The sequence below is a fragment of the Arvicola amphibius genome, chromosome 4 (genome assembly GCF_903992535.2).
Source record: "Arvicola amphibius chromosome 4, mArvAmp1.2, whole genome shotgun sequence".
NCBI classification, from domain to species: Eukaryota; Metazoa; Chordata; class Mammalia; order Rodentia; family Cricetidae; genus Arvicola; species Arvicola amphibius.
Window position 1 is genome coordinate 5,708,043 of NC_052050.1, and position 27,731 is coordinate 5,735,773.

The 27,731-nt window shown below is 46.4% G+C and overlaps 1 protein-coding gene across 4 annotated transcripts; it reads left to right on the forward strand.

Annotated features, from left to right (window-relative positions):
• The first annotated feature begins 388 nt into the window (after positions 1-388).
• Acox1 (acyl-CoA oxidase 1) lies at positions 389-26,266 on the forward strand. Of its 4 annotated transcripts, none has more exons than XM_038326308.1 (14): positions 392-600; positions 795-954; positions 13,315-13,475; positions 15,254-15,361; positions 17,180-17,299; positions 17,650-17,765; positions 18,677-18,846; positions 19,770-19,932; positions 20,319-20,509; positions 22,598-22,777; positions 22,896-23,001; positions 23,512-23,655; positions 24,095-24,301; positions 24,654-26,266. In XM_038326308.1, exons 1-14 carry the CDS (start codon positions 492-494, stop codon positions 24,702-24,704), a joined length of 1,986 nt encoding a protein of 661 aa, XP_038182236.1. In that variant the 5' UTR covers positions 392-491; the 3' UTR covers positions 24,705-26,266. The 4 variants fall into 4 exon arrangements, with proteins under 4 accessions (XP_038182237.1, XP_038182236.1, XP_038182235.1 ...); XM_038326307.1 differs by lacking the exon at positions 13,315-13,475 and adding an exon at positions 7,562-7,722 and having other exon boundaries at positions 393-600; XM_038326310.1 differs by lacking the exons at positions 392-600; positions 795-954 and adding an exon at positions 7,658-7,722.
• Positions 26,267-27,731: the final 1,465 nt, after the last annotated feature.

A 27,731-nucleotide genomic window follows, 5' to 3' on the forward strand; every position in this document is an offset into this window, starting at 1 on the left:
TCTCGCTTCCGGGAAGACTTTAGCGAGAGGACCCCAAAGCCTGGAACCAGGCGAGTACTCACGGCGCAGGCGCAATCCCGCCCCTCAAAGCCCTGGCCAATCCGCGGCGCGCGTCTTCTTTCGGCCAGGAGAGATCACGTGAACCCGGAGTGGCGACGCCCGCTAGCGCCCCGCTCCTCTCCCTGCTCCGCAGCTATTTCTTGACCTTCTACCTTGGTCTCCTTGACGAAGAGCTGCTCGGGGACCTCCCCTGGCCAGCGGCAGGGGATTCGTCCGTCCGGCGGGCGGTCCCGGCTTCCGGGATCGCAGCCGTCACGCGTGGAGTGGCGGCGGGGACGGGGCGTGCCGGAGCCGGCGGGGCGGGGCCTCGGGCGGCCTCTGCCGAGCTCTTAGGGCCGGCTCTGTGCTCCCGCAGCAGATCCGTGTCGTCGTCGTCTTGGCGTCTGTCACTACTGTCGCCACCTCCTCTGCCACCAACCCTGGCCGCCACCATGAACCCCGATCTGCGCAAGGAGCGGGCTGCCGCCACCTTCAACCCCGAGCTGATCACGAACATCCTGGATGGCAGTCCGGAGAACACCCGGCGCCGCCGAGAAATCGGTGAGGCTGCAGCGTCAGGCCTCCCTCTTCTCAAGAACCAGACGGAAGACCCTTGTGGATGAGAACTTGGGGTCCCTGGAGTTTAGGGGAAGCCGGGACTCCCTACTTAGGAGGGGACAGCCCTCCGTTCTAATCTGCTGGGATTCCGGGAGGGTGAATGCTGTTTCTCTTGATGTCATTTAACTCCCTTGCAGAGAACTTGATTCTGAACGACCCGGACTTCCAGCATGAAGACTATAACTTCCTCACTCGCAGCCAGCGCTACGAGGTGGCTGTTAAGAAGAGTGCCAGCATGGTGAAGAAGATGAGGGAATTTGGCATCTCAGATCCTGAAGAGATCATGTGGTTTAAAAAGTAGGTGCACGTTAACACGTAGTGCAAGTCCATACTACAGCTGCAGTTTGGGAGGCCTTTTTAATCTTAAATGGTGTTTGAAGGCTCAAATTGAACGTTTCATGAATCAGTTTTATGTGTGAAAAATAATATTACTTTTTTGTGTTAAAGATTTATTTATTTATTATGTATACAGTGTTCTGGCTGCGTGTGTGCCTACACTCCAGAAGAGGGCACCAGATCTCATTACAGATGGTTGTGAGCCACCATATGGTTGCTGGGAATTGAACTCAGGACCTCTGGAAGTAAAGTCAGTGCTCTTAACCTCTGAGCCATCTCTCCAGCCCAAAATAATATTACTTTTGCATCTAAGTCTTTTAGTAGAATATTTGTAAAATGCTAATATGAATGGATATGCTCAGTTTTGTATCTCATGTTTTAAAAGTTTAAGGGTTGAGGGGGTTACTCAGCGGGTAAAGGAGCTTGCCACCCAGCCTAATAATCGAGTTCAATCCCCAGGACCCACATTAAAGGAAGAATCACAGATTGTCTTCTGACCTATTTACTAGAGGTGGTCGTCATGTACCCTCCCACACACAGTAGAATTAAATTTAAAATGTAATTTAAAAAATTCTTTTGAGCCAAGGTGATGGTGGTTCACATCTTTAATTGCAGCGCTCAAGAGGCAGAGGCAGGCTGATCTCAGAGTTTGAGGCCAGCCTGGTCTACAGAGCTAGTTCCAGACTACACAGAGAAACCCTATCTCAGAAAAAAAAAAAAAGACAAGACAAATAAATAGTAATAAAAATTATTTTGTTTCAAACATCCCAGTTACAATTATTTAAACTCAGAATGAGCTTGCACTTTGTAAGAGAGCTGCCTGTGCCAGGGGTGTGGCTCAGTGGGACACATGTTGCCTGGTAGTCACAGGCCCAGGGTTTGATCGTCAGCACTGAAGACGAGGGAAGAAAGGCCTACTGATTTTCTGAGAAACGTTGTAGTTGCAAGACCAGACATTTAAATATTTTAGAATAATAGCAGATTTGTTTTTCTATAGTGTGTACCTCGGGTATAAAGTAATGGGAAATGTGAGAGAGGATGACCAACATGTCAGGTCTCAGAATGAACCTGATATTCTAAACCACATTCTAAGAACCCAGCATTGTGGAATGCAGTTAGCATCCATCACGTCCTGTGCATAATCCTGCCGTAATCCCGTTGCTGGGGAACGGGTCCTTTTCTCACTCACTCTGTTACTCTTTGCTTTTCAGTTATTCATAGAGACTCTTTCCTCCCTTAGCCTTAACGGGCACACATTTTGTGCCATCTCTGATGCTTATCTTTTATTTCTTTCTGGGTTTTTACATCATACAGAAACTCCACTGTTCTCATCAATAAAACTAAAATTGGGAAGCTGGAGATTACCACAACAGTAGAGCCCTTGCCTAGGTGCCTAGCATGCACAATTACTTAGTTCAATCTCTAGCATTACCAAATAAATAAATAAAAATGAAATAAAGGGAGCTGGAAAGATGACTCAGAGGTTAAAACTACTGGTTGCTTTTCTAGAGGTCCTAGCCACATGGTGGCTCACAGCCAGCTATAATGGAACCCAACGCCGTACTTGCAAACAGTGTTCTTGTACGTAAATAACTTAATTAAAAAGAAGAAGAAAGAAAAATTTGGACCAGAAATATAGCTCACTTTTACCTGGTATGTCCCAGGCCCTATGTTAAATCTACAGTGTCTGAGCAACAACAGAAAGTTTGGTTTTTTGAGATAGGTTGGTTGGCCTGAAACTCACTGTGAGTACAAACTGGCCTCCAAATCCAAGTACTCCTCCTGCCTCAGTCTCCTGAGTGCTGGGGTTGCAGGTATGAGTCACCTGCCTGGCTTAAAGAGATTAAATTTTACTAAGACTGTTTTCAAGAACTGATGTAAGTGATTACAAGTCCTGCCCTTCCTCCTTCCTTCGTGCTGCGGGTACAGTGCAGCCAGTGCTCCTGACTTGATTTGGTCATTACTGTGACGGTGAAATGATTTGCTTGCCCCTTAAAGACTTCCTCACACCTTCAGTCAATCGTACTAATCGTGAATAACTTGTATAGTGCATGGTGACAAGTGCCTGTAATCCTACCTGTGGGAGGTGGAGGCAGATCAAGGTCACCCTTGTGTGTCTGTCAAGTTTGAAGACAGTCTGAGCTACATTTAAACTCTTGTGTTTAGTTTGGCGGCCCAAATCAGAACACTCACCAACTTGCAAATAATCATTTTTGGTTGTAAATTTTGTAGTTTGTGGGATTTTGGAGCACAGTAAATCCTAGGAAAGAGTTAGAAAATGGACTATGTTGGATCTACAAACTTGAAGATTGCTGAGATTTTATACCTTCTCAAAGCAACATAAAAGAGAAGCGTTGCTTGTTTGTTCTGTCAGTGGGTGATACAGCGTGTTTCGTAACCTGTGTTGGAGTGCAATGTGCAGCCAGACAAGAGTGAGGTCACAGAGGCCTAGAGCAGAGTCCTGCCTGTGGACCGCGCCTCCTTTTCAGATGAAATAGCAGCGATAAGTTTCAGTGCCCTCTGACAAGGATATCAGTACAAGGTAGCAGAGGAGGCTGGAGGCTGGTCTCGGCAGTGCCTGGAGTCAGGCCTCTGTGGGCGTGTAATCGCTCCTGTATCTTGAGCTCTGACTGGAACTCACGGCAGGATTTTATGTGCCATTAAGAAAAACTTACCATTATTCCATTTTGCCTAGTTCCATATCACTTTTGCAGATGGCTTATTTTGCCTTCATGCAGACTAGGTTGCAAGTCTGTTTCATCTGGTAATAAAAAGTTAGGAAGAAACCCAAAACTTACCATGAATTGTAAAACATCAGATAAACAAAACGTGGGAGGAGTCTAGAATTGACGAAGCAGGGGGATTTCTGAGGATTCAGGGCGTTTATTGGTCTCTTCGTTATGTATTTATTACTTTTTCTTTTTTCTTTTTCTTGTTTTTTTTTTTTTTGTTTGTTTGTTTTGTTTTTCAAGACAGAATTTCTTTGTGTGACAGCCCTGGCAGTCCTGGAACTCACTCTGTAGACCAGGTTGACCTTGAGCTCAGAGCTCAGGGATCTGCCTGCCTCTGCCTCCTGAACCCTGGGGTTAAAGGCGTGCACCACCACCACTCTACTCAGCTACTATTGATTCTTTTCTTTTTTTTGAAACAGGTTTTCTTGGTAGCTTTGGAGCCTGTCCTGGAACTAGCTCTTGTAGACCAGGCTGGCCTCGAACTCACAGAGATCCACCTGCCTCTGCCTCCCAAGTGCTGGGATTAAAGGCGTGCACCACCACCACCCGGCCTACTATTTATTCTTAAAATGGTCTCTTTTATGTCTTGTTTGGGGACTTCTTTCTTTTTTCTTTTTCTTTTTTTAAGAATGTATTGTTACTTTACAAAGTTGATTTTTTTAAAAAAAAATAGTATGTGTGGATGTTCTGTATGCACGTATGTCTATACACTAATTGTCTATACACTAATTGTCTATATACTAATTGCCTGCCTGGTTCCTGAGGAGACCAAAAGCAGTATAGGATCTGCAACTGGAGTTACAGATGGTTGTGAGCTGCCATGTGGGTGCAGGGAATTGAACCCAGGTCCTCCGAAAGAGCAGCCAGTACTTTAACCACTGAGACTTCTTTCGTCTCCCTGCACTAGAGACAGGGTCCTACCCTGTAGCCCACGCTGGCCTGGGACTTTTGGAAAACATCTGGCCTCAGCTTTTTGAGTGCTTTTGACTACATCGTTTGCTATGAAAAGAAAATGTTCTTAAGAGTGACAGTTGGGGTTTTTAAGGCTGACTCCTTGGAGCTGGTTAAGGTGTAGAGCTCTGTTGATAGAACACTTGGTTATGTCTGAGGTCCTGGGTTCTGTCCCCGGTCCCTCTGAATTCGTTACTGAAGTCCTGATTTCTTGACAGGCACCTGCAGGGGGGTTAAGCATCACTAAAGTACAGTTTTTCAGATTTTATTCCTTGTTTTGTTATGTTCTGATCAGGACAGGGTCTTCCTTTGTAGTCCAGACTTTCCCTCTCTCCACGCCCCGACCCCCACCTCAGTTCTGAGTGTTTGGATTCTCAGGTGTGCAAAATCTCCAGCTATAGATTTTGTTCTTCAGTTAAATTTCAGCTGGTCTGGGCAAGGGGGAAACGACAGAAATTTCCATTAAGAAAACATTGGCGTTTGTGTCCTACTTGTCCCCTCCTCCGTCATGGCAGGGTCTCACTGCAGACCTGGCTAGCCTGAAACTCACTGTGCAGACTGTGCTGTCTTTGCTCTCTCAGCAATGTGCAGGCTCTGCCTTCTGAGTGCTTGGCTCATCGGATAGCTTTGTCACACCCAGCTCCTCTCATTCCTGAAGCTGTCTCTGTGTTAATATCTTTATAACTTCATCTCCCACTTTTCAGAGTGTTTACTAAGGCGCTCAGCCTTTTCAGTTCCCTCATGGAAATGTGGGTGTGTTACATAGTCACCATTTTTGGCTTCCCACTTACACCTTATTTCTCAGAAATTCCTGTTTCCTTTCTCCATACATGCGCGCACACACACGCACTCGTGGAAATGGGAAGTGTGTGATAGCAATGGCTTTAGTGAGACTCAGAAGGCCTGCTGGGATGTCGTGCTAGTCTTCCCTGGAGGGTGACTTAGGCATTTGTCGGTCTCCAAGCTTTTAGTTCCCTTTTCTGTTCGTATCCCCTCCAGCTTCTCATCTGTTCTACTTCGTAGCATCTTCAAACTTAAGTTCCTCCTGCCGTAGCCTTCTGTTTCTCTGAGGTAATAGGCATGTGCCACACCAGTTTCACCCAGTTTAAAATAATAGTTAATAAATATGACGTTACAGAAATCAGAGACACTTCATTATTTGGGGCTTTATCGTCATCTCTGTACTTACGTTGGCTATTCAGTTATCTCATGGTCATTTGGGCCTTTGGTCCTAGCATACCCAAAAAATGTTTTATTTGTTTTGCTGGGCAGTGAATATAGTGCCTTCTCCATGCTAGACTAAGCACCTGCCCTAGCTGGAAGGTGATCTCTGTACCCTGACCACACAGCTGAAACCATTGACCTCAGTACAAATGCTCACGGAGCAGCACCCATTAACATTCCCCAGGATGGAGGACACAGAAGTCACTCCCTCTGCCAGACTCTATAATCACATTGGCTCATTTGGGTTGATTGGCAGTGTCAGTCCCAAGAACATCCGTATGGAAAGTGTCTCAGAGTGGCTGTGACTGATGGGAAGCTGAAGAGTCTGGCTGGTTGTGCAGTGTTACTGCGGGAAGGAAGCAGTAGGCAGTTACTGTGTTTGCTGCTGTTGCTGCTTTTAAGGGCTGGCCCCTCTGGAGTGACAGTCTTTCTTTCCTACTGTAGCCCATGCTCTGCTCCTTGTGAAGCTCAGTGTCTCCTGGGTAACACCTCTTAAGTGACAGTGCATTTGTACTTCAAGTTCTTTGGGTGCACACCTGGCCAGAATGCAAAACAGACCCCAGGAAGTCCATGGCAGGCACAGCCCTGACTAGTGCGCTCAGTTTGTGTTTTCTAGGTTCTGTTTGACGTGAAAGTGATTGCGGACTGGATTTCACGGCCAAGTGCAGTTGCCTTAATCGGAAGCAATGTTCACTGACCATTGGGGGCAATTTTTAAATCACTTCCACTAGATGTTCTGGAGACCTTCAGAGATCCACGGTCCTGCCCTGCAATACATACTTATTCATCAGGGCGTGTGCTTAGGTCATCTAGGCAGAGGCTGTTGTACTGTTCCTGAGGACTGGTGTGGTGGCAGATGCCTGCAGTCCCAGCCTGGGCCTAATGGTGAAGATTCCCAGGAGTTGAGACTACGCTGTACTGCATGGTAAATTCTAGGTCAGCCAGGGTTATACAGTGAGAGAAGAAAAACAAAACATTAAAATAGATTATTCTCAGGAGTTTTGCTAGCAGCCCTATAATAATGTCTGTGGAGTTCCTTTTGATCCTCAAAGGAAGTTAACCCAGAAAGGAACGCCGCAGAACACACACAGCACCCACACCCACACTAAAACACCCATGCAGTCAGAACAGAGATGACAACCAAGCCCATTGTTTCAGACTAAGTGTATAATTTATACTGGACTTCCTTTTTTAAAAATGAGACAAGAATTCTGAAGACTCCAGGCTGTGGCTCAGGATGGAACGAGCTGAGCTGTCTGAGGAGCTGGCCCATCCTGCACCAGAGGAAGACAGGAGGACTCTGCCCTGAGGTGCAGAGAAGAGCTCTCCCTAAGAGCCTGTGCTTGGCTTTTTATACAGCAAACTGTAGAGGCTACATTTAGTTTAAAAAACGGGGTCCTCAGTTTTCTGCTCTTCATCCCCAGGGCCAAGAGTTTTTGTTTGGTTGGGGGGCTGGCAAGATGGTTCAGGGTACTTGCTGCCAAGATTGACAAATGGGGTTTGATTTCCGGAACCTGAAGATGAAAGGAGAGCAGTTGTTGCCTCTGACTTCCACGTGCCTCCTTCCCCATCATGGCACACGCTAATGACAAGCTAACGAGAGTGAGTGTGGGTACAGTGTCCTGCATGAGGCTGAGACGCTTTTCTTTTCTCTCCTGTAGACTACATTTGGTCAATTTTGTGGAACCTGTGGGCCTCAATTACTCCATGTTTATTCCTACCTTGCTGAATCAGGGCACCACTGCTCAGCAAGAGAAATGGATACGTCCGTCCCAAGATCTCCAGATAATTGGTACCTACGCCCAGACGGAGATGGGCCACGGTTAGTCCACATCTGGTGGTCCCGGAGCGACCACCTCATGAGTTCAAAAATTTGATCTTTTTCCTTCTCTGTAGCTATGTGTTTGGGAATTTATTTTTAAATTGTTGCATCAAAATCCAGTTTCCCCTTTCTGAGTTTATTTCCTCAGGGCTCTGGCCTATGAACACCCTTCAGTGTCACTTCTTAAAGCCATTGTCACTGTCGCGGATATGCACTGTTAACAGTTACTGAGCAGCTTGGAGAGGTGGCATTTGAGCACATCAGAGCACCCGGTTGTGTTGATGTGTGTAATATGAAGGAGCCTGTAGGAAGTTCTCTAGAGGACTGGCGCCTCAGCGGTGTCTAGAGGAGAGTCGGAAGAATGCTGCTCTAGAGTATGGCTTCCCTCCTTTAAGACACACCAGGAAATCTCCACAGACCTGTTCTGTGGATCTGGGAGCCTCTTGGAAAGGCCCAGGCCTGGGCTGAGGAAGGGCACTCTGCTGGGCTCAGGAGCTGAAGGAACAGTGTGGAAACCAGCCTCACCTCAGCCATCCTACCCACACGTTTCTTTAGGTCACAAAGCAGATGACCAGTTGAAGAACGCGCCATCTTACAGGGACCGTTTCTTGTGCTGCCTGTTTCACATTAGCACTTTGGTTTAGGATCTAGCTCTGTAACACAGGTGCTGCCCTGGAGACAGCCCTGGCAGATCCCTCTCGCTGGAAAGGTTCCTTTCTCCCTTCAAAACTTGGATGATAACAGATTTGGTTTTGTGAGTCATGAATGCCTGCATTGCTGCTCTGACTCTGTCCCCTGTGCTAGTCTTGATTCTTCCCAGCTGCCTGAATCCTGTGACTTCCCACAAGACTTCCTTCTTGATTTTGGGTTACTGTAATTTTCTCAACCTTTTTCTGTCTGTATCTTTTTGCTTTTATGCGGGACAGAGCCCGGTCTTCATGCGTGTTAGACAAGCACTGCGTGCATCTGCAGTCCTGCTTTGCTGCTGGAATCTGGCTCTGTATAAGAACAGTGCTTGCCTAGCACATGGGCATCTCTCGGTTTAACCCAGCCCTGCAGTAAAGGAGGAGTAAATATATATATTTACACCTCACAATATTGTGCCTGCCAAATAATTCTCCATTCCTGCCTCATGTGTTAAGCATTTCTTCTGTGTGTTCAATGTGCCCTTCTCAGAGTAGGTGCAAATCTCTCCTGTGATTGGTCTCTCTTAGAGAGGGAGAGTCTCAGCCCCTACCCAGGGTTCCTCAGAGAAAAACCTCCCAGGATCTGGGGAGGAAGGAGTGAGAGAATTCTACAGTTATGTCACACAGTGTAGGAGGGTCGTTTTCCTTATTTCTTCTTTAGTTCAAATTCCCTTGTCTCTATTGTCTCTAATTTCTTAGCTCTAACTTCCTGTCCCAATTCTATCATTCTTACTTCTCTACATTCTACATTCTTTTAATCTTATTTCTTCTGCATTCTCAGTTTTATCTCTGTATTCTTATTTTTCTTGCTGTTACAGAACCCCTAGCATGTATTCCTCCATTCATTAGCAACTTGTTAGTAATAAAAAAGCTGCAAGGAAAATTCCCAGGGACACAGGCATTCTTTGGAGATGCACATAGCAAAACTTACCCGCTAGTTTGCAGCCAACCCCGGTCCCAGCATTCTCTCACAAAGGGAAGAGACTACCAATGAGAGATCTAAGGAAGAGGCAAAGAATACGTGGACTGTTTTACATTTCTTAAGTATGATTAATAATATCTGAAGAGAGTTAGTTAATAGCCTTTCTTATCTCCTGAATCTCAGAACCTAAACACAGTCTACTGAATCTAAAATCTTGCATCAAAAACTGGCTCAGAGTGTTAGTTGCTATTTTCAGTCAGAGCAGGGAGTGCTAGTGAAGGAAGCTTAGGGCAACATAGGCACTGTTGATCTCTTGAAGGACGGTGACAAGGCCAGACACCTGCAGTACCGCCCTAGTTCACCGTAAATCCTCTGAAGGGCTCAGATCCTACAAGGCCAGACACTTGCAATTTCATAAGTAGGATCTGTCAAAGTTCCATTTGTGATCTGTCCAGAGGACGCATGTCTGGCCAACTTGTTCTGTCAGTAAGGCTATGATAGAGAACAGGCTTCTAAGTTTGTCACCAACATGTGGAGAACATAGTGTAGAGAGAAGTCATCCTCCTGACTATCCACAAATGTGTGTGCCCATAAGACTGAGATGTAATCATGAGATTACATGTGCACATCACATGAAAATGGTGGAAATGGGGAAGTATCATAGCTGATACTGCACACGCGAAATTACAGGTGAAAGCAGCAGCTTTCCGAGTCAGTGTCACGAGCCTTGTTGACGGGTTGCCCCATCCGAGAGTAATTCCTCTGGTGGGTTGACAGCTGAGTTATCAAATGCTCTAAGGTGTAATTGTGACGTGGCCCATAGAGCTCGTGGTGACCACTGCTGACGTGAGAGCGACCCTCAGACATTTCCCGCATTTCTGTGTCCCTCAGCTAACGGCTGTTTCCTGTCGGTGCTTTGTCGCTTCTTGTTGAGTTTTGTAATGGCATGACGTTATTTCCAGAATGTACTATACAGGTGTGCTTCTCTGTGTCTAGAGGCTGGGCATGGAGCTCAGGTTGGGTACTTGCCCAGTGTGTGCAAGGCCCTGGGCTCAATTTCCCGTACCAAACCACTGAAACAAAATATAGAGTTATGCATTTGGTATTCTTGCCTACATTTTTTTTTTATCCTTTGGTGGTTTTATATTTGTTGTTGTTGGGGTTTATTTTTAGCCAGGTAAATCTCTGTGAGTGTGAGACCAGCCTGGTCTACATAGTAAGTTCTCAGCTGGTCAGGGCTACACAGGGAGACCTTGTCTAAAAAAAAAAAAAAAAAAAAAAAACCAACACTAGGTTAATTTTTATTTGTGTGTGTGTGTGTCCACAGAGGTCAGGAGAGCATAGAAGATCCCCTGTAGCTGGAATCACAGGAGTTGTGAATCATCCTAATCCTACGTAGGTACTGAGACCTGAACTCAGGTCTTAGGGGAAAGCAACAAGCGCTCTCCATCTCTCCAGCCCCTCCTTTGCTTTCTCTTTTGTTTTGAGACAGGGTCCTTACTGGCTTGGAACTCGTTATTTGGACCAGGCTGGCCTGCATTTTCATCATTCCTTTTACCCCTGCCCTGCAGCATAGGGATTACAGACAAGCCCTACCATCCTCACAAAGGTATAACCCAGGCTAGCCTCAAACATGAGCTCCTCCTCCCTCACCTTCAGCATTGGCCTACTCAGGCCTTGCAGAAAGCACGGCAGGAGTTTGAGTTAGGTTCTAGCAGAGCTCTTTATTTTCTTGGGAAATGCTCTCCTTGTTTGGATCTCTCAGGCAGAAACTAAGTTAATTCTTTCCTGTTAGTCAGTTCTTGTGGGGCGTGTGTTTGTGGGAGATGGGCTTGTGTAGACCAGGCTAACCTCAAACTTGTGGGGATCTGCCTGTGTCTGATGAAATTATAGGTGTGCATCACCCGGCCTGGTTTTTCTTTGGATGGAACTGACTTCATGCATGCTGGGCCACCCCACTACTGACTGTATTCCCAGCCCCAGAGCAGCTCACTCGGATCATCTCCCTGCTCTTGGCTGCCAGCCTTTCCAGCTTTAGCCTGCATAAGGAGAGCTGAGGAGACCTTTCCAAATGGCAGCATTAAAAGAACTGACTAACACTTTTCCAAAAGTGCTATGCTTTACAATTTTTGATAAAATATATATCTGTATATCATTGTCATGCATAACTAACTTCAAGTAGAGAAACCTCCCTTTCTCTTTGTGCATTTCTAAATCTTATTCATGTGTGACTAATATCTGTGTTAGCTACAAGAACATTTCCCCCCAGATACTCTTGTAGCGGTTGCCCTGCCGTCCTCAGCGTGTTTGATAACACTTGCATCCTTACTGTAGCACACCACACAGATACAAACCTCCCCTAGGTGTGGAGGGGCCATGTCCAGGCTCCTCCTTCACCAGCAGTCTTACCAGGAGCAGCTCCTGAAAGCAGCAAGTGGGCTGCTGCCAGCCCAAGGTGCAAGTTACCACCTAGGGCCTGGCATGTGTTTCTTTTTCTCACTGGATACTAGTTTTTGGGGGAAGAGAGCACCAGGGATTAAACCAGGGTCTAAGTATACTAAGCATGAGCTCCCACAGCCTGGAGCTACCCCCTCATTTAAATCCAGGGCCTCCTGTATGAGTTCTAGGTTTAGGTGTGTGGGATTAAGAATAGCTTGGTTTTTGTCTGTTTGTGATAGAACAAACCCAGAGCAAACTGTTTACCACTGAGCTATACCCCCACTCCCAGTGCTGGCTTTTTAAAAGCTGGGAGAGTTCATGAATAAGAAAGGCTCCTCACAAGTGCAGTTTGGTTTGATTTGGTTAATGTGGTTTGGCTTTCTCCTTGTGTGGCTTAAACTGGCCTTGAACTTGAATCCTGCCTTAACCTCCTATGTGCTTGAATTACAGATGTGCACCATCACAGCTCGCTCCATGAATCAATGTCAATATTTTTTCTAATTTCAAAATGATTACAAATTCATAGGGAGTTGCGAAAGTAGCACCAAGAGTCCCCACTGCCCTTTCACCTCCTCTGCCAGCGGCCAATCTTTTGGGATTTCTGTTTTGATGATTCTAAGGGCAGCTCTGGATTTTAGACGTTCTCAGCACGTGTCACACTTGAACATTAAGCTCACCAACCACCCTTGTCCTGGCGCGCCACCATCATTTGATGCAGATGTGGCGCTCGGCCGTCATCTTTGTTTGTTTATAAAGTGGGAATCACTGTGTCTTTTGGGTGGTTAGCCTTGGAGAGGTCCTGGTGAGCATCTCAGCCTTGGCCTCCCCAGCTTAGATGGAACAAATTGGAACAAGCCAAGAGGTTGGAAGGCTCACCTCTAAGATGATTAAATAACATCATCGTGGAGCACAGGCCCTGCTAAGCACAAACGCGTAATTTGCAATCCTAATGGTCCTGACTAGGATCGTTTGTCTTTAATTGCTGCAATTGTTGGGAGGGAGAGCACTGTCAGTTTCTGTGTTCGCTTGCACCCATAGATCCAAACAGCATAATGAGTCACATAAAAACTGGGTCTGTCCTACATGCTTTCTGAACAGACAGAAAGGGTCCCAGTCTAGACACTTCACTAAAACTGCATCCAGGAGAACCTTAGCCTGGATTCATTTTAGCCCCAAGAGAACTGCCCTATTTTCCTGTTTCTGCCCCACCCAAGGACTCCTTGTTCCCCTTTAATTCTCCCCAAAATTCTTGTTTCCTTTCATTTAATTGCGAGCCTGAAGTCCTGCCTTTGCACATTGTTTGTGCTACCTGGGCCTGGGTCTCCATAGCCCATCCTGTTGCACACCCTGCCCACTTCAGAAGGATGAACACTGTTGAGAGTCACGGAGAGAACAGAAAAGGGCAGTGCTCCCCTCCTTGATGACGTGCACGTGGTTGATTCGTACTCACAGTTTTTTCTCCCTCCCTGCTCTGTCTGTTCACATCACTGATTCACACCCTGCTGATGCTTCCCTCAATTGTCCATCCTTGGTACTTCTTCGAAGCTTTGTACACCGAGGGCGACCTGAGCCTTTGGACCTTCACTTGGGCATGTTCCTGCCCACCTTGCTTCACCAGGCCACCGCAGAGCAGCAAGAGCGTTTCTTCATGCCAGCCTGGAATTTGGAGATCACGGGCACTTATGCCCAGACAGAGATGGGTCATGGTACAGTGTATTTAGTCTATCTTCTGGGTGGGTGGGCCCTGCCAACTGGACCTGTATAGCACCTGCCATGAGCTATTGATGGTTCGGCAGGATGCTGCTGGCTGTTTGTGTGAGCCTCTGCAGAGTCCAGCTTCTGGATAGGGTCTGGCAGTGGAAATGAAGTTACTTTACCACTGTGGTTGCTGATTCTTCCTGACTGTCCTTCAGAAGATCAGGAATGACCAGTTAGGCCTACTTCCCACACATTCTGTAGAATCTGAACGTGTAGACTCTGAACCCATAAATGTTAACATATGAGTGCCCTTTGACTTCCTGTAGGGGATATGCAGCTTTCTATAGTCAGAACATGCAGTAAGTATGCCTTGAAGTTACTTGTACCTTGAAGTGCTGAAGGTGGTTTGACCAGAGGTTAGGAAAGTTAAGCCATCCTTCCAGGCCAGTGACGTCAAACTCTGTTTGCACACACTTGCCGCCTCACCTGTCTTTCTGAACCAAGTGGGGCTGGAGGTGGTAGTTTCTCTCATGTTCTGAGTTGTCATCTCAGATTGCCCCATCCTAATTGTTCCCGTTTGGAGGCTCAGAAAAAGTGTATACTCCATATAGCGTCTCTTACTGCTGAGCAGTGTTTCATAGGCTCCTCACAAGACACGCTGTCGTGAGAGACCATGTTGTCCTTCCTGCTCTGTCTGATGTGTCACCAGGTTCCTTTGGCAAAGGAGATTACTCCGTGCCTGGTGTCTTGACTTAAGCTTTGAAGGCTGTTGTTCACAAACAGTCCATTTCTGTTGCTAGGTGTGGAAATTTCTAGATATGTCAAAGTGTTCAGTGAAGCCTCAAAGTAGTTTGTTAAAAAGAAGTCTTCAGCATTTGTTTCAGTGTAGTTCTATTACATTTTCCTATAGTGCTTTCCAGAGAACTGAGATGTGTACAGCTGGAGTTCAGAGTGGAAGTGTCCATTGTCTCCAGCAGCACGTGGGACTGGAGCACACGCTTCCTTGCTCTCCTGAGCAGTGAGCACTGGGTGGAGCCTGGCCCTAGAGAGCCACAGAGTGAACCCAGGCATTTTTGGACTTGTAGGAGAGTTATAGGAAGTCATTTTTCATAATGAATAAATGTTTTCAAGTTCTTAGCTTCCATTTTAGTGACCATTTTACAATAAGTTCTGAATGTACAGAAGTTCTAGCCAAAGTCTGCTTCTGTCACATGTCGCCTTACCATCCTCAGAAATACAGAGGTAAATAGTTCACTAGAGTTGAAACCGTCATTTTGAAACTTAGAAATGGGGCCCAGGCTGGCAGTGCGGTTCAGTGGTAAAGGTATGTGCTGCCAAGCCTGGTGACCCAAGTTCAATCCCCAGGACCCACTGAGTAGGAGAAAACTGACTTCCACAGATCGTGTGCCGTGGCTCATGTGTACCAACACATGGCACAGTTGCACACAGAGTAAAAGAACTAGGTTTAAAGGAGAGTGGACATCTCTGTTACATAGAACATTAGCTACCCTTACATTTTCTTTCATTAGTCTCAATGAATATGACACGCCCACTGAGCCACACTAGGAAGTGGAATGTCCCCGCACTCGCGTGTGCAGCCAGTGGAGGATTAGCCTCGTGCTGTGCTCACCACTCACAGCTTGTCACAGACACATTGCTGGTCTGGGCTTTCTCAGAGGCTCAGAGGCCTGGACCTTTCAGGATTTGGCAGGGAATCTTGACTGTGCCTGGCTTTGTTAGTCTCTCCTGTCTGCTGTATCCAAGGTCGTGTGCTCTCTTTCCTTAGGAACTCATCTTCGAGGCCTGGAGACCACTGCCACATACGACCCCAAAACCCAAGAGTTCATTCTCAACAGCCCTACTGTGACGTCTATTAAGTGGTGGCCTGGGGGGCGTAAGTTGATTTTTTTTTTAAACATTTGTTGAATGTTTTGTTGTTGTTGTTGAACATTTTGAGGACTTATTGTGAGATTGTATTTAGAACGTAGATCTTAGAATATAATTGTGAAGTAAAAAAAAATAGTTAAAGTCTTAAATTATTATGAGATGTTTTACATTCTCTTGTGGTCCATGTTACGTCTGTTTGTGTATGGCAAAAGCATAACAGTAATGACTGTCTTATGATACTTGGCTTAATTTTTCCTCTAAGTATCCCTGTGTACCATAGCTCCCATAGTCATCATTAAAATAAAATTCCTGGCCAGGTATGGTAGTAACCCCTTCAGTCTCAGGAGGCAGAGGCAGGCGGATCTCCATGAGTTCAGAGCCCATCTGTTCTATAGAGTAAATTCCAGGCCAGTCAGACCTACGTAGTGAGAACTTGTCTCAAAAATAAAATAAATTTTTCTCTTTCTTTTCTTTTCTTTTCTTTTATTATTATTATTTTTTTGTTTTGTTTTTGTTTTTCAAGACAGGGTTTCTCTGTGTAATAGCCTTGGCTATCCTGGAAGTAACTTTGTTGACCAGGCCTGGCTTTGAACTCACAGAGATCCTCCTGCCTGTACCTCCTGAGTGCTGGGGTTAAAGGTGTGCACCACCACTGTCCAGCATCGCTTCCATACTTGTTATTTCTGTCGAAAATTTGAGTTACTTTCAGATTTCTATTGTAAATAACTTTTATATAAATATATATTTAGTGTCTCCTTTCACTCTGAGTTCTGGCCTTGGGATGTGTAGTTCAGGTGTAACAGTAGCTGGTAGATTTTGCTATTTACATTCTGTCTTTGTTTGTTTTTGTTTTGGGGAGCAAGGCTGGTCTCAGATACTCTAAGTATTTCAGAATAGCCTCTGGCTTTTTTTTTTTTTTTTTTTTTTAGTTCTTTGAGACAGGGTTTCTCTCTGTAGCCCTGGCTAGCCTAGAACTCATAGAAACTCATAGAAATCTACTGCTTCTGCCTCTGAAGTGTTGGAATTCCACACCTGACTAGAGTGTTGTTGTGTGATAGAAATGAGGCAGTTTATTAAAGAGAACGAAGGTATCCCAGGATCGAAGTGAGCTAAAGAGCTGGGGCAACTCCCAGAACCAAAAGCCTGTATTCCCCAGGGAGCTGGCTCAGCAGGTAAAGGCACACTTGCTACAAGCCCGCAAACCTGCATTTGAGCCCCATAAATCGTACAGTGGAAGGAAAGAACTGATGTTCAAGTTGTCCTCCGACTGCCACATGCACTGTGTCACGTGTAAATGCCTGCCTCCTTCGTGCTGATATGTGCACACACAAATAGTAAATGTTAAAACAACTGAAAAACTTTTTATTTAATGTAGAATTTATCTGCTGAAAAAAAAGAACAAAACTGTAAGCTTTGTCCCGAAGCTCTGTGAGGTTGGCATGGGAAAGGACTCACTTTTACACACTTCCCTGTTTCCACCGTTTGGAAATGTAAGAACAGGCCCAGTGAGAGGGTTCAGCAGGGAGGGGTACTTGTGCCGACCCAATGACTTGAGTTCAGTCCCTGGAACCCGTGTGGTGGAAGGAGAGAACAGTTCCCACAAGTTTTCCTCTGACCTCCGAATGCACGGCGTAGTACCTGCATGAGCTGCCTCCCCAGAGCAGTGTAATCAGTAGAAATACAAGAGCGCACCCAAGCGTGCTGTGCACACGTGTGATCCCAGCGGCATTTAGCACATAGCGGTGGTAGGATCAGGAGTTCGTGAGACAGGAAAATTGAAAAGCAGGAGCAGCACACTGACTTGTTCCTGTTGTTGATGCTGCAGTCGGGAAGACATCCAATCATGCCATCGTTCTTGCTCAGCTCATCACTCAAGGGGAGCGCTATGGACTACATGCCTTTGTTGTCCCTATCCGTGAAATTGGAACTCACAAGCCCTTGCCAGGTAAGGACTGTTCATCTGATGACGAGGTAAACATTAAAAGTACACAGAGCTGGAGCGATGACTTAGCAGTTATGAGCACTGGCTGATCTTCCAGAGGACCAGGGTTCAGTCTGGCACTTTTATGGTGGCCCACAACCAGCTCTAACTCCCGTCCAGCGGATCCAACACCCTCTTCTGGCCTCCTGAGGCTCCAGGCATGCAAGGGTGCATGGACAGACTTGCAGAGAAAGTACCCACACGCATAAAATAAAATAAACTGCAAAAAGCGTAAGGCACAATTGAATGGAACATAGGGAGGCAAGGAATCCCAAAGCATAAATATCTCATGTGTTTCCCGTCGCCTGTGGTAGGTATCACTGTTGGGGACATTGGCCCCAAATTTGGTTATGAAGAGATGGATAACGGCTACCTGAAGATGGACAATTACCGCATCCCTAGAGAGAACATGCTGATGAAGTATGCCCAGGTATATTTGTTTATTTGGTTTTGGGTTTGTTGTTGTCAGGTTTTCTCTATGTATCCCAGACTAGCTAAGCTAAGATTCACAGCAATCCTCCTGCCTCAGCCTCTAAATGTTGGTTGCAGAAGTGACATGCTTTTCCTTCTGAACTCCTTTTATTCTGACAGTGACTTAGGAGCGTTAAGGATGGTGTGAAAAGTACCACCTCATTAGTGAGCCTGTGGGCCTCAAGCCCTTAAGCAACTTAGAATCACCTGGAAGGCCAGTAGAATGCAGATTTGAGAGCCCAGTACGATGTCCACGTGAGAGAGAGGGACTGAGTCAAGGTCAGGTTGAACTGCATGGCAAGCCCATGTCTACTTTGTTATGTTTTGTTTCAAGAAAGAGTTTCTCTGTGTAGTCTTGGCTGTCCTGAAACCCACTCTGTAGACCAGGCTGGCCTCGAGCTCACACAGATCCACCTGCCTCTGCCTCCCGAGTGCTGGGATTAGAGGAGTGCCCCACTATGGCCTGGGTAAGCCCATGCCTGTTTTTTTGTTTTGTTTTGTTTTAAGATTTATTTATTATGTATACAGTGTTTGCCTACACACCAGAAGAAGGCACCAGATCTCATTACAGATGGTTGTGAGCCATCATGTGGTTGCTGGGAATTGAACTCAGGACCTCTGGAACAGTAGGCAGTGCTCTTAACCTCTGAGCCATCTCTCCAGCCTCCAAGCCTGTATCTTACAATAAAGCCCTTGCTCCCAAAATCTCTGGTTCAAAAGGTCCGAGTAGGGAGCAAAATTTAGTATTTCAGCCCAGTTGCCAGGTCCTGCTAAAGCCAGGTCCCCTGCTGTTCCAGGACACACTTGGAAAATCGGTTCATGGTCTCTTGGCCTTACAGAAAGATGCTCAGATGTGTTTTGTTTTCCCAGGTAAAGCCTGACGGCACATATGTGAAACCCTTGAGTAACAAGCTGACGTATGGAACCATGGTGTTCGTCCGGTCCTTCCTTGTGGGAGATGCAGCTCGGTGTCTGTCCAAGGCATGCACCATTGCCATACGATACAGCGCTGTGAGGCACCAGTCTGAAATCAAGCCAGGGTGAGGGTGGGGCCCAAGATGGGTTCTTCTGATGGCTTGCTTTGACTCTGTGCTTAAGATGATGGATCAGAATAACCACTTCCTCTGCCTTTACACCATGGACCAGCTGTGGTGCTCAGTGTTAAACCAGGGCTCACATGTGCTAGGCCTCCCAAGGGCCTAGCCCCTACCTAGCATGCATGGTGGGGAGGGATTGAGGGCAGACAGGCAGCTGCTTCTCTCTTTAAAAATTAAAAACAAAAACCTACAAAACTTAATTTTAAAAAAAGTTTATTGTTATCTGACAGTTTGATACACATATACAAGGTTATCTTCATCATATTCAACCCCAGGACCTTTGTCAATTCTTAACTCTTAAAATATTTAACGTACATACTGTGTCATCTCCAGGCTTGTGGTCAGAACACAGTATGTTGAGCCTTGTGGTGGGCTGGTCTTTTGAGGCGACCTCTTCCTGTGAGCTGACCAGTGTGAGTTTCTGTGTAGCATTAGATGTAGTTTCCTCTCAGAAACACTGAGGCAGTGCTGTAGAGAGGGGAAGAGTATTGCTGGGCGCGGTGGCGCACACCTCTAATCCCAGCACTCGGAAGGCAGAGGCAGGTGATCTGTGTGAGTTCGAGGCCAGCCTGGTCTACAGAGTGAGTTCCAGGACAGCCAGGACTACATGCAGAGACTCTATCTCAAACAACCAGGGGGAAAAAGAAAATCTGACGTTATAGAGCCAAAGAATTACCCTTTTGAGCAGTGTGACCTCAGACAGACTTCCTCATCTCTCAGTTTCCCCATTAGTAAAATGACAGTAGTGACAGTCACCGTCATCCAGGAAGGGCCATGTGAGGGAATTCAGTTGCTGCATCAGGATACTTGAATTGAAACCTGGGATAACGCAAGTAAATATTTATTAATTTTTTTCTGTTATTTAGTGAACCAGAACCACAGATTTTGGATTTTCAAACCCAGCAGTATAAACTCTTCCCACTGCTGGCCACTGCCTACGCCTTCCACTTTGTAGGACGGTACATGAAGGAGACCTACCTTCGAATTAATGAGAGCATTGGCCAAGGGGACCTGAGTGAGCTGCCCGAGGTATGGACACACTTTTCTCATTTGCCTGTTGATACCCATGGGTTTCCATAGATTCCCTTAGGTTACATGTTTGCCTATTGGCACACATCCAGCAGAAACTGTATGTTGGAATTCCCTGAAAGGAATTACATAACCTTGAAACTTTTCAAAATTAAAAGCAGACCAGATCTGAAGCTAGAATATTTATTGATAGCATTTAAAGAAAGGGGTGAGTGTTTGGCCAAGTCCGGCCATTCAGAAAGGTGTGAGAGCATCGGTAATTCAGAACGTGGGTAGCTGCCCCTCCTCAGCAGCCATGCACACTTTGGTACTTCCAGGAGGATGCATCTTCCTATTAGAAGGTGGGTTCTAAGCCAGGGTTCTCATGACCTGTACTTGTCCCCTAGCTTCACGCCCTCACCGCTGGGCTTAAAGCTTTTACTACCTGGACGGCCAATGCTGGTATTGAAGAATGTCGGATGGCTTGTGGTGGGCACGGCTATTCTCACAGCAGCGGAATTCCAAATATTTACGTCACTTTTACCCCAGCCTGCACCTTCGAAGGGGAGAACACTGTCATGATGCTGCAGACGGCCAGGTGAGGAGCAGTCTCCACAGACTCCACCGTGACAGGCAGGGACATTTCGCTTCCGTCACGACTCACTTCTTATTTGTGGTCTGCCCTAGTTAGGTTCACTACTGCTGGGATGAAACTCCATGGCCGGCACAACCTGGGGAGGAAGGATTTTTGAGACATAACCTTTCCTTCTTTTGGTTCTTCCCCAAGATCTCAGATTAATAAATACCACAAATAAAACCATATCACAATTTGAAAGTCCCACCGTTTCAAACACTTTCAAAGTTCAGTCTCTAAAAATCCAAAATCTCTTAAAATCTAAAATCTCTTTTAAAAATTCAAAGCCTTTCAACTGTGGATGCCTATAAAATAAAAAATAACTTTCTTACTTGAAGAGGGAAGAACCAGGGCACAATCACAATCTGAACAAATTAAACTCCCAGCAGATAAATAATTTTATGTCACTGTCTGGGATCCCTCACAATCTGGGCTCCTTCAAGGGGCTTGGGTCGCTTCAGCTCTGCTGCCCTCCGCAGCACACAGAGCTTGTCTTCAGGGCTCCAGTAGGACTGCACCTTCACCATTAGCCTCTCAGGGGCTCTCTTCAGGGACTCTGCCTTGACACAGTGCCATCCCTTCACAACCAGCACCACCTGACTCACATTACCAGGCTCAGCTGCCAACATAAGCTACGACCTTTGCTGCTTCTGGACCACATCTGTGTGCTGACCCCTGAGAAAATGCTTCTGAAGCCTTGACCTCAGTGATGCTGATCTCTTCTCAGTCACATCCTAGCAGAGCAGAGGTTTTACTTTAGAGGTTCTGGTCCCCTGTTAATCACAGCTGATTCTTCAGCCCCAGCTGACCAGACACCACAGATGCTTCACACAAAAGGCCTGGTGGAGTCTCTGCTTCCCTCGGAAACCTGACAGGCCAGGCCTCCATCGTCTGTGCCGCTCTCAGCATTGTCTTCCAGGATCCTACAGAGCAGCCGCTGAGCTCCCGATAAGTCCTTCTGTCGCCCTCCCCAGAGCAACATGGTCAGGTCTGTCGCAGCAACACCCCACTCTCCCGGTGCCGGCTTCTGTTCTAGGTGAAACACCATGACCAAAGCAACTTGGAGAGGAAAGGGTTTATTTGATTTACATTTTCATATTGCTGTTCATCATTGAAAGACATCAGGAGGGCTGGAGAGATGGCTCAGAGGTTAAGAGCACTGACTGCTCTTCCAGAGGTCCTGAGTTCAATTCCCAGCAACCACATGGTGGCTCACAGCCATCTGTAATGAGATCTAGTGCCCTCTTCTGGCCTGCAAGCATACAGGGAAGGAATGTTGTATACATAATAAATAAATAAATCTTTAAAAAAAAAAAACCCAAAGTCATCAGGACAGGAACTTAAACAGGGCGGGATCCTGGAGTCAGGGCTGATGCAGAAGTCACAAAGAGGTGCTGCTTACTGGCTTGCTCCTCATGGCTTGCTCAGCCCCTTTTTTGTTTGTTTGTTTGTTGTTGTTGTTGTTGTTGTCTTTCCAGGCAGGGTTTCTCTGCATAGCCCTGGCTGTCCTGGAACTCCCTCTGTAGACCAGGCTGGCCTCAAACTCAGAGATCACCTGCCTCTGCCTCCTGAGTGCTGGGATTAAAGGTGTGTGCCACCTCACCCAGCTCTCCGCCTGCTTTCTTATAGAAATCTAGGACTACTAGCCCAGGGACTACACACGCAGTGGGCTGGACCCTTCCCCAAAGCACTAATTAAGACAGTGCTCTGCGGCCGTGTTCTCAGCCTTCCTTAGGCTGTTACCCTTTAGTACAGTTCCTCATGCTGTGGTGACCCCGGCACAACATTCTCGTCACTACTTTATAACTGACTTGCTGCTGTTGTTGAGTCTTCATGTGAATACCTGCTTTCTGGTGGGGTCGTGACCAGGAGGCTGGAAATCGCTGCTCCACAGGCTTGCAACAGCCCCATTTTATGTAGGTATTTTCTGTGGTTCCCTCCTCAGATGACTCTAGCCTGTTTCAAGTTGATCTAAAGTTAGTCAGCACATGCTCAGACTGTGTGAAGTCACCTGAATAGCGTCACTAAAGCATGTGTTTTGGTGACTTCCAGGTTCTTGATGAAAATGTATGACCAGGTGCACGCAGGGAAGTTGGTGGGTGGCCTGGTGTCCTACTTGAATGACCTGCCCAGTCAGCGCATCCAGCCACAGCAGGTGGCAGTCTGGCCAGCTGTGGTAGACATCAACAGCCTGGACAACCTAACTGAAGCCTACAAGCTTCGAGCAGCCAGGTGAGCTCCCCTCATTCAGGTCAGCGGCCACCTATAGGGCCTTCCAGCTGGGGCCAAGCAGAGGAGTGAGAGCCATGATGGCTTCCTCAGCTCTCTACTCTTCCTTCTTGCTCAACAGATTAATAGAAATTGCTGCAAAAAAACTTAAGACTCACATGAGTCACAGGAAGAGCAAGGAAGTAGCATGGAACCTAACTTCTGTTGACCTTGTCCGGGCGAGTGAGGTCAGTGGCGGCTCTCCTCACTGTGCTCTGCTGCCCCTTCCCGATGCCAGGGGCACTGTGCTCCACTGCCCCTTCTTGATGCCGGGGTTACTGTGCTCTGTTGCCCCTTCCTGATGCCAGGGGCTCTGTGCTCTGTGCTCTGCTGCCCTTTCCCAATGCCAGGGGCACTGTGCTCTGCTGCCTCTTCCTGGTGCTGGGGGCGTTGTGCTCTGTGCTCTGCTGCCCCTTTCTGATGCCGGGGTTACTGTGCTCTGCTGCCCCTTCCTGATGCCGGCGGCGCTGTGCTCTGTGCTCTGCTGACCCTTCCTGAGTGCCCTGGTCACGGTGGTAGCTGTCTTCTCAGACAGGCCTTCACTAACCCAGGCTGGTCTGGAACTCATCAAGTAGCTAAAACTGACCACGAAGTCATGGCAGTCCTCCTGCTTCACCTCTCAAATGTTGGAATTAGACACAGAAGCCACCACACTCACCTCTCAAGGATTCCCACTCTCCACGTTTGCTTTCCTCTAGGCACACTGCCACTATGTGGCGGTTAAGCTGTTTTCAGATAAACTCCCCAAGATCCAAGACAAAGCCGTCCAGGCTGTCCTGAGGAACCTGTGTTTCTTGTATTCTCTCTATGGCATCAGCAAGAAAGGAGGAGATTTTCTTGAGGTTGGTGTTTTCAAAGCAGAAGCCTTTTTGTACTTGTTTGTTTGACTTAAACAGTTGTTTTACAGTTCTCTCTGTGTGTGTAAATGTCTATTTACAGTTCTCTGTGTGTAAATGTCTATTTACAGTTCTGCGTGTGTAAATGTCTATTTACAGTTCTGCATGTGTAAATGTCTATTTACAGTTCTGAGTGTGTAAATGTCTACTTACAGTTCTGAGTGTGTAAATGTCTATTTACAGTTCTGCGTGTGTAAATGTCTACTTACAGTTCTGCGTGTGTAAATGTCTACTTACAGTTCTGCATGTGTAAATGTCTACTTACAGTTCTCTGTGTGTAAATGTCTTTACAGTTCTGCATGTGTAAGTGTCTACTTACAGTTCTGCATGTGTAAGTGTCTAATCTGTACACAATTTTATTCATTCATTTTACTCTTTTCCTTAGGGGAACATCATCACAGGGGCTCAGATGTCACAAGTAAACAATCGGATACTGGAGTTGCTCACCCTAATCCGCCCCAATGCTGTTGCTCTGGTGGACGCCTTTGACTTTAAGGATATGACTCTCGGCTCTGTTCTTGGCCGCTATGACGGGAACGTGTATGAGAACTTGTTTGAGTGGGCCAAGAAGTCCCCACTGAACAAAACAGAGGTACAACAAACAAGACAGCATCTTTCCAACTTCCAAAGTTCTCTTTTAATTCTGTACAGTGTCAGTCACAGAGCCCACATTTTTTTTTTTTTTTTTAAATAAAGGTCGAGCATGGTGAGGCATACCTTTAATCCCAGCACTGGGGAGGCAGATGCAAACAGATCTCTATGAGTTTGAGGCCAACCAGGGCTATATAATGAGCCCCGGCTTAAAAACAAAACAAACAAAAATATTTGAATTTGTGTCTGTATAAGGTCCACATAGTTTCTCAGTTGAAAGGTTTTGTTTGTCGTAAAGAGAAATGCTGATGAGCGTGGGAAGTTCCTCACTGGCGTCGTCTGCTTCTCTGCAGGTTCACGAATCTTACTACAAGCACTTGAAGCCCCTGCAGTCCAAGCTCTGAGCTTTCCCGGGGACAAGTCTGATCTGTTCCAGAAAGCGGCGTGAAATCTCCTCTTTGATTCACTAATCCTTGTGAAACCTTCATCAAATTTGTGTAGCTGTAAAGCAAATGATGGCTTGGCCTTTTTCCTCAAAGTAAAGAGAAATGAGCAGACCGCAGCGCAGAAATGAGAAATTCTCTGTTTTACGTGCGGTAACAGAGACTCTTAGGTGCTCAGAGGCTTCACGGCTGTACTGCTGCTAATCCCAGTAGACCATGACCTTGGGCGATTAACAGAGTTTAACTACTAAATTCTTAGTTATTTTCACATTTTTACTGCTATTCACTGGATCTATGTTTTTTAAAGCAAAGGTGTTTTATAAGGTGGAACTTTCCAGGCTTTCCAGCCTAAGTGATCTACACTGAGAAGGGTTGGGAGCCAGAAACTAACAGAAGCCCTGATGTGGGCACGTGGCGCACATCTGCTGCCTGCTGGCGACTGTCGCTCCTGTAAACTTTAACGTTAACTCAGCATCCAGCCACCTAGGAGCCATAACACGCATTGGGAGTGATTATCCATTCTGGGCTCTAGCTTTCCTGATAGCACTGTCTTGCCTTTGATCCCCACTTTCTGACATAATTAAGCATATCTTTACTTATTTGACCATTGCCTGGATGTTAATCATGGTGGCTGACTGTCTTCCCTTTCTTGCTTGCCTTCTCCTGAAAGACATACTAGAGACAATTGCTATCCGATGAAGCATAGGGCGAGCCCTCGCGGCTGTGGCGCTGCTGGGTTTTGGTGACTTTAAGTGAATTTCCTGGGACTGTGCAGATTTGAAAGATTTTGTCATCTAAGCCATTGAAATGCTTGGTGGTCAGTATTTGACATATAAAAGTAAATCACTCAGATCACCTTTTACACCCAGAAATAACAGAAGACCCTTTGCCACAGCCATGCGCTGTGGTTTCTAGTTCAGAAGATGTAATCGCTGATGCGGGCTGGAGGATGAGTGGAGGCCACAGCTAGTTTCTTGCTCTTGAGTACCTGGCTTTGTGGTAAGCCACTAACAGCCATACTAGGTGCTCAGCTGGGCCCTTCAGCTGCAGTGCAGTCTCTACAATCATTGTGCTCAAAGGTGGAATGCACCTTTTGTGTGGGGGTGCATTTTTGTATGGTAATTTTTGTTTGTTTTGTTTTGTTTTGAGACAGGGCCCAGACTGGCCTTAAACTCAATCCTCAGTCTCCCGAGTGCTAGAACTATAGGTGTGGGCCACAAGGCCTGGCTAATAGGGACTCTTTATTCTTAAATCACAGTAGAGAAAACATTTGAACCTGTTATCTCTGTGTCTGTGGTGTCTGCATCATGAAAACAACTGAGAACATAGTAAATGGAGCGGAAGCAGTGTCTTCACTGACGTAAAACCAGCCCCAGGGGAGCTGATAGCATCAGATTATTGACAAGCCTTAACCTTTCCCCTGAACATAACTGCTTAAGATTGAAGGTGGTACTGTCACTTCATTTGGGTTTCTACTGACAATAGTTCGTATTCTGGAAAATAAATAAATTTAAATGACTGAACCTTGGCTGTTAAATGTAGACTTATTTCTGAATTTAAATACTGTATCATAGATAAATGCAGCTGCTGTAGGAACCAGCCTGCCTCATCCTGTTGCATAGACCTGGGATCTTAGCAGGGCTGAAGAGATGGTCTACAAAGTCCCTCCAACCCCAACACCTGAGTTCTGTTTAGAAAGTGAAAGACAGAGAGGCAAGTGTCTCTCTGTGAGTTCGTGTCCAGCCTGGTTTACATAAAGAGGTCCAGGCCGCCAGAGCTGCTGTGACCCTTGGCATTAGAGTTTTTAATGTGTTGGGTGTTTTGCCTACATGTGTACCTGTACATGTGTACCTGTACATGTGTACCTGTACATGTGTACCTGTACATGTGTTCAGTGCCCCTGGAGGCCAAAAGAGAGTGATGGGTGCCCAGGAACTGCAGTTACTGAGGTTTGTTAGTCCTCCATATAGGCAACTCCAGTTCTCAGGGATCCAGAGCCCGCTTCTGTCCTCTGAGGACACCACACACACATACATATATGCAGGTAAAACACCCATACACATAGAATAAAAATAAACTTTAAAAAGAAAGGAAGAAAGAGAAAAGATCTCTCTGCTTCAGAATACTCTGCCCAGGAATGAGCCACCCACAGTAACACTTAAGTCTCCCACATCAGTTGATAGTCCCCAGCAGACATGCCCAGAGATCAGTCTTCCAGAAGGTTCTAGGCTCTATCAGGCTGACAGCGCTTGCAATCATAGTGCACTTTGGTTTCGAGGTCACCTTAGGTGCCTTGCTTATTTCTGTGTCCCATCCAAGGGCTTCCCCATGGTTCTGCAGTGCTTGGACCCAGTACTTCCTGACCCTGAAACCCATGTGTTAGTCTTCCTGGCTTTCCTTCACAGCACAGCTTCTAGTTGCTACCTAGAAGTTTACAAATTCACCATCTAGCGTTCTCTAGAGTTCAACGTTTAAACGCTTGCTGCCCCAGTTGCTCTTCTTTTTCTGCGTCCAAGTCTGTCTCCCTAGGAAGTGAGTGAGCTGTGGGTGGGGGTAATTCCTGACTGTCATTGCAGCTGGCTGGTGACCTGGACCAGCAGCTTCTCCAGTAACAGGTTCCTGAGAGGCAGGACCAAGAGACCAGAAAATACAGATGGGGAAGTTTGGGGTTTGGAGGTTTTGCCCAAGTTGTATCTTAGGCCAGTATCAGGCTGGACAGATGGCTCAGCAGTTAAAAGTACTGGCTACTCTTGCAGAGTTCCCTGGTTCAATTCCCAGCATCCAACTCACAGCTGTGTGTAGTTCCAGAATCCAACACCCTCACACAGACATACATGCAAGCAAAACACCAATGCATGTAGAAGGTGTGTGTGTATGTGTGTGTACATCATCTTATATAAGTTTGCAGGAGGAAAATGAACCAGAGTCAACAGAAAGCAGCCGCAGAGTAGGATGACGTCAGCAGGAAGCTCAGCAAGCTGTGCTGCA

What these genes read in the sequence shown, in the direction of transcription:
- Acox1 (XM_038326308.1), top strand. Translation starts at nt 492, where the DNA reads ATGAACCCCGATCTGCGCAAGGAGCGGGCTGCCGCCACCTTCAACCCC. An exon ending in ATGATGCTGCAGACGGCCAG is followed by an intron (nt 20,510 to 22,597) that starts GTGAGGAGCAGT and finishes GGTGACTTCCAG; the next exon opens with GTTCTTGATGAAAATGTATG. An exon ending in CCCCACTGAACAAAACAGAG is followed by an intron (nt 24,302 to 24,653) that starts GTACAACAAACA and finishes GCTTCTCTGCAG; the next exon opens with GTTCACGAATCTTACTACAA.